Source organism: Chiloscyllium plagiosum, chromosome 28, assembly GCF_004010195.1.
Source record: "Chiloscyllium plagiosum isolate BGI_BamShark_2017 chromosome 28, ASM401019v2, whole genome shotgun sequence".
NCBI classification, from domain to species: Eukaryota; Metazoa; Chordata; class Chondrichthyes; order Orectolobiformes; family Hemiscylliidae; genus Chiloscyllium; species Chiloscyllium plagiosum.
The window spans coordinates 36,639,610-36,646,511 of NC_057737.1; the positions used below are offsets into that span (position 1 = coordinate 36,639,610).

The 6,902-nt window shown below is 47.6% G+C and overlaps 1 protein-coding gene across 1 annotated transcript; it reads right to left on the reverse strand.

Annotated features, from left to right (window-relative positions):
* Positions 1-1,174: 1,174 nt before the first annotated feature.
* On the reverse strand, positions 1,175-4,816 carry LOC122564228. Its single transcript, XM_043718925.1, is given in 4 exon segments — positions 1,175-1,809; positions 1,812-2,301; positions 2,404-3,810; positions 3,812-4,816. Coding segments are annotated over 4 exon segments (3,537 nt in total).
* Positions 4,817-6,902: the final 2,086 nt, after the last annotated feature.

Genomic DNA, 6,902 nt, shown 5'->3' on the forward strand with positions numbered 1-6,902 from the left:
TTTCAGCTCTGATAGAGAGTCATCTAAACTTGAAACATTACTTTGCTCTCTCTCTCTCCATAGATGCTGCCTGACCCACAGTGTTCTCCAGCATTCATTGCTTCCATCAGGGGATTTTATGGTTATTTGACAGTGCAGAGTAATGAGGCTGATTTGACACTGTTCTCAAATACATGAGAACTCTTGTTCAGCAAAGGTGGGCAAGAAAACACTGGGGGTGTAGAAACTGTTGGACTTGGGCTGAATCTACCAGCTTACTTTCCTCTATGTGTGAGCCGAGTCCTGTGTGTTCTTTCAATGAAGCAATAGGAGAAGATATTCGGTCTCAAACTCTTAGTTTATTTTAGCAGTAAGTGGATAAAGTATACAGAGCTCTGGGTCTAGGACTTCCCGTCCCTGACAAACAGCAAAGTGTGTCAGTTCACGAAGTCCGACCTATTCCTGTCCCTGACCCAGTCTTTTATACAGTACAGAACGTCATGCAATCACTGAGGTGGGATTGTCTTCTGACTGGCTGTTGTTCTGACTTCACTCTCCACCCCCTCGCGTTCCCAGACGTCCGACCCCATGTGACCTCCTTCTGCCCGCGAAACAGAGCACCACGTGACCTCCTCTTGCGTGCGAAACAGTCTAACACATTCTGATCTGCGGTAACGGTTTTTTCTATTACAAGTCCCCCTTTTGGTCTCATGAAAATGAGACCAACAAACCAGTTTTATCCATCACATTCGCTCTCCGATGCATAGTCTTCCCTTCCTGCCAGAGCCATGGTTTCCGTCTCCATCTGTGACATCTGGTAGGGGGGGGGGGGAGCCTTCCCTTCAATTGCTGTGATGATTACCCTGTTCAACAGAGATCTAATACAGGGAATACAACAACATCTGCACAACACTAACGCAGTCATCATACCAACGAGGGACATAAACACAGACACAATCAATCCTTTCCATTTCCCAAACCATGAGTCGAAAATGCCTCCTAGAAGGTTGTCAATACCTGAATGTTCATGCATTTCTTCAGACAAGGTTCTTAGTCCTTCAAAGGCTCTGGTTACCGAGCCATCAGGTGCTGTATTGTTGGGGATGAACGTACAACATTCATCTCTGAACATAGAGCACACTCCCCCCTTTTTCCAGTACCCTCTTCCTGCGTACATTAAACATTTAAGACCCTTCTACTCTCTTTCTGTTCTTATTTGTTCTAGAGTTCTCGCTGGCAGTTCCGTGGCTGCACACTGGCTCCAATGGTACCAGCTTTCTCCTTTCCCCTGTAGTCTAACCGCATGAGATGTCTTCTCCACCACCTTATAAGGTCCTGTCCACCTTGGCTCCGGCCACTTCCGTTTGATCACTTTCAGCAGGACCCAGTCTGTGGTAGATGGCGCCTGGCTCTGTAGTTCCCCCTTTTCCGGTCCAACCTGTTTGGAGAAAGCTGACACCAAAGCTGTTAGTTGGTCATAGTAAGGTTTGTACCTTAGAGAGGCTCCTCCTCCCTCTAACATCTGTATTCCAGCTCCTGGTCCCGGGAACTGCTGCCCTGTTGTCAGCTCATACGGGGTGAACCCTGTAATAGAGTTTACTGAGCTTCTAATGGACATTAAAGCTAAAGGTAGGGCATCCACCCAGCTTAACTTTGTTTGTGCACACACTTTTCCTATTTTTCCTTTTATGGATTGATTCATTCTTTCCACTTTTCCCCGTGACTGAGGATGGGGTGGTACACTGTTCCGAACACGTTTCAGTCCGAAAGCTGCTTCAACTTCTTGCAGGTCCTTATTCTTAAAATGTGTGCCATTATCTGACCTGACTCATTTGGAAACCCATGCATTGGAATGTATTGGTTTATCAAGAATTTGATCACTGCTTTTCCGTCTTCCTTTATCGCCGGTATCGCTTCTGGCCAACCAGTGAATGCATCCACTGCTACCAAAATGTACTGGTATCCGTTTACTCTCTCTATCATGTCAGTGTAATCAAGCACTATTTCCTGACCTGGAATTCTTGGGAGAGGGAATTTTCCCTCGTGTGGTTTCACTGTTACTCTCACATTGTATTCTGTACACGTTCGACATTCTCTGATGTAATTTTCAATCATTGCTGGCAAGAACGGATGCCACCAATGTGTCAGATACCTCTGCATCTGTGTTTTCCCACAATGTGTCAACCCATGAGCTTCCTGGAGCATAGAAGCTATCAAACCTGGGGGTAGGACTGGTCTACCGTCCGGTGACCTCCCAATCCCTTCTGACTCTGTGGCCCCTCTCTCTCTCCAAACTGTCAGTTCATGAGGAGAGGCTTTCTGCTGCTCATTTATTAACACATTTGCATCGCAGGCGGGCAGCAGGTCATACTGTTTGCATGTTCTCTCTGTTTGCATCATTATATACTGTGCTGTATACCCTGCTGCTTTCTTTGCTGCTGAGTCTGCTTCCTGATTGCCCTTTGCTACTACTGTATCTGCTTTATCATGTCCTCTACACTTGACCACCGCCACTTCTGCAGGTCTCATTAGGGCCTCCGCTAATCTTCTCATATCTTTTTCATGTTTAATTGGGGTTTTTGTTACTGTTAAGAATCCTGCCCTGATCCATTGACTGAGTTCTACCTGTATAGCCCCTGCCACATATGCTGAGTCGGTGTAGATATTTACCCTTTTTCCCTCTGACCATTCTAACGCAGCTATCATCGCCTGTAGTTCAACCAACTGGGATGATTCTTTACCTGTCACTCTTCCTGTCAACACTTGCTCAAATCCCTCACTTGTCTGTCGCACCACTGCATAGGCTGCTTTAAGTCCCTCAGTTGGATGTCTGTAACAGCAACCATCTGTCGTCATTGTAAAAGCTGTTGAGTTCACATAGGCCACTATACTATGTGCCGTCAGTACTGTTAGTGAATGGCCAATGACTATATGTGCTACCTTTTGGAGAATTTTTGCTACCCCTGCTGCATGTCTTGTACATGGCGGGTGTCTGTCCTTTATTGGGTCAAGGGTAATACTTACATACATCAGCACCTGCCTGCCTCCCCCTTTTTTCTGAAAAAGAACACCATTTATTGTGTGTAATTTTTCAGAAATATTGAGGAAAAATGGCTCTTTGTAATCTGGGACCCCAAAATCAGCAGCCCGCGTTAGGGCCTGTTTGAGAGATATGAAACTTTCATCTGCCTCCGTGGTCCACTGCAAATGGGCCGACAAATTTCTCATGCCTTGCTCGTTTACCATGGCCCTCAGAGGGAAAGTGAGCTCCCCATATGATGCAATGAATTGTCTACTGTATCCTGCCAACCCAAGAAACGAGACTGGTTTGGTATGATGCAGAATGGAGGATCTGTGGGACAGAGACACACCTGTTCCTTTAGCGGAAATAACTCTACCCAGAAAAGACACCGTTTGTCTGCAGCATTGCACTTTAGCCCGTGAGACTTTGAAACCAACGTTATACAGGTGAATCAGCAACGACTCTGTGGCTGCGAGACAAGAAACATGGTCGGGTGCTGCCAAAAGAATGTCATCCACATACTGGATCAATACCACCCCCTTTGGGAGCGTCAGGTCCTTCAGCTGCTGTTTCAGTACCTGATTAAACACCCCAGGTGACAAAATAAACCCTTGAGGGACCCTTGTGTAACGTAGTTATTGGCCTTTGTAGGTGAACGAGAAAATGTCCCTCAAATAATCAGCTAGGGGCAAACAGAAGAACGCGTTGGCCAGATCAATGCACGAGAACCACTTATGGTCAGGGGTCAGCACAGACATCACAGTGTATGGGTTTGGAACTGGAACTGTTGGAGTAGAGACAACACTATTGGATCCATCTAAGACCATGCGCCATCCTGTATTTACCTGTATTCTGCTTCTCTACAGGTAAGATAGGAGTGTTCCAGGCTGACCGGGAGGGTTCTAGCACCCGTGCTGCTAACAATCCTTCAATTGTGTCGGCAATGCCGGGTTCAGTCTCTGGTTTGTGTGAGTATTGTCTCTGCCAAATCGGAGTGTGCTCTATTAAATCGAATGTGATTGGTGTGACATGTTTGCAGTACCCAACGTCCGTTGGACCTGCTGACCACAAGGTATCTGGTAGAGTGTCAAGCATCGCTGCAGCCTGTGGATGGTCTGTTCTTTCCCTGCCGTGAAACCTTTCAATCTGCCTATGTTCCAGTAGTACCTTGTCAGTTGCCCTGTACATAATTCTATAGGCTTCCTCCGATGGTGAATATTGTAAACCGGGTAACTGAGTCCACACCCAATCAGTTAGCGCCATCAAACGTTTGGACAAAGGTCCCAGACCCTTGGCCTGATATTCAGCATGCACGGCCAATGTGACATGAGGTATAGCTTCTTCAGACATCTCATACCATTCCAACTGTTCTGCAGTTAGTTCAACAACACCCGCCACACCTTCTTTCCCTAGCAGAATGCAACTGGAGGAAATATCCCATTGAATCCCTTCTAAGTGCTGATAGAATGCATGCTGATAGATTTCATTGTCATCTCTATCATAATATAAAGTAACATGGAGGGGATCTGCAGGAGGAGCATAGGGATGCAGCATCTGAATCCAGGGTCGCCATTGGCTGTATAAAGACTGTATGCCGTTGTTCTGCCTGCTTTCGGGTTCGAGGAGTCCCCAGCATATATCTGCCCACTGCCCTTCTGCCGTTGGTGATGTGCCCGCTGATAGCACCATTTGGGATCCAGAGTGAATCATTGTCATGGAACAGTTGACAGAGTAGCCATTCAGAAAGGTCACTTCCAGTCCGTCTGGTCCGCACAGAACCGAGGCCCCGCATCGCACCAGCAAGTCGCGGCCCATCAGATTCACAGGGCACGCAGGTGATGAAATATACCAGTGACGGAAGGTCTGCCCGGCCACTGATGTGATCAGTGGCGATGTCAAAGGCAGATTTTCTGGTTTACCCGAGAACCCTACTAACTGGACGCTAGAGGATGACATGTTTGACCGAGGTATGTCACAAGTGATGGTAGAAAATCTTGCACCCGTGTCAACCAAAAAAGACAGATTCTTGTCCATTACCCTCATTTGCATGTAGGGGTCTGCTAACCCCACATGCCCCTGGGTTCTCGGGCCCCATCAATATTCATATCCCTGCCCTTCCAGCATAGTTTGGGGGTACTGTCTTGCACCGGGGCTGTAGCTGCATTTGGGACTTGATAAGGCTGAACAGCCTGTTGAAAAGGAGGCTGATTTGAGCGGACATACTGTCCTTGGATCAATCCCTGGCCTCCCTGGGGTCCCCACAACATGGGACAATCCTTTCTCCAATGCCCGGGCTGGCCACATTCAAAACAGGTGTTGGGGGCTGACCTCTGAGTCCTCCGCGGCCCCTTCCTCTACCACGTATTCCTCCCGGTACACCTATAGGCCTGCCCCCATAGTGGGGGTAATGTGGCATCCAATCAGGTGTTGGGTCTAGACTTGGGAGGTTGTTTTGTGGCGACGGCTGCTGAACCATCTGATTAGTCATCTTTTGGGAGGTCTTCTTTGTATCATTAGCCTTCCTTCTAGCCTCATCGAGCTGTAACTTCAGCAACTGCACTTGAGCTGACTCGTTGCTCTGTTTATCTTCATCCTGTTTTGTCCTGTGGCACTTCATGGGGGACCGTCAAGTGTTTTTCCCACTGTTCTGTAGAACAACCTGAGATATCAGGATTACTCTCCATTGCCTCTTTTACTTCCTTAGGCATCCCTGCCATAACGGCATTCCTAAATAACGTGGTCTGTAGCTGACCCGACCCTGGATGGCTCCCCGCAGTGTCTGTCCACGCGTCCTTACACCTAGCCAAAAAGGCAGGCATATCCTCACCCTCCTTCATTGTGAAGGTGAGTGAGTGCATCACTCCCAGTGGAATCGGAAATCTATCACTCATTGCCCTCCCCACACAGGTGGCATGCTGCGTGAACGGGTCTGAATCAGGTAGTAAGGTGGTCCCCACAGAAGCTTCAATCTGCTGTATTTCCCACATACTCAATTGCTTGCCCAACAATGCTCTCCAATCGCCCATAGCTAACTTGTGGCCTAGTGTATATTGGCAAAATTTAGTCATCCGGGGCCCACCTCTCTCCATGGGTGGGGGCATTTTATCCAGGATGCAGTTCATGTCAGTAAATGTGAAGGGCTGATAAACATCCCCCGTATAGGAGCCTCAGTAAATTAATGGCATTTGGTGGTGCTGATACTATACGGGTTGTCGTAATGTGTCTCTGTGACGCAGGTTATATCTTGTTTCAGGTAGGGGCTTCAGTGGAGGGCCATGTTCGGTATGCATTGTGAGTGAGCCTTTCAAAGTAACGGGGTAGGTGTGTGGGTCATCCTCTGTCAGGGATTCTTCGTCCTCAATGTCCGTACTATTTTGAGACTCCTCCCCATCCAATTTCTCTCTGTCTCTTTCTTCCCTCAAATCTCTCCTTCTTCTGTCTGAGAACCCGTCATCTAGTAACTGACCTGAGTCACGTGATCTTCCCCTCTTTTCATTCTCAGCACTATACGGTGTCGAGTGAGCATCTGGCCCTTGCACTGATGAATGTCTCCCCTGTTTCGGCTGTTCTTTGTTTCTGCTGTGTGTCATTATCACCCTGCTTGCTTCCTCCGCTTCCTTAACTCTCTGTTCAGCTTCTAGTCTTAGTTTTTCTACTTTTCTGATGCTTTCTTCTACTGCTTCCGCCAGTCTCTCTTTTGCTGCTTCGTACTCTCTTGTTTCTACTTCTTGCACATCTAACACCCCTTCTTGAACATACACGAGTGGCATTTGTATTACATGATATGGGGGCGGTGATTGTACCCAGGCAGTTTAGGATATAATGGCGCGGATGCTTTTGGTTTTTCTGTCACTTTTGCCTGTACTGTTTAGGAGGGACAGTCTACTTTCTTTTGAGATAT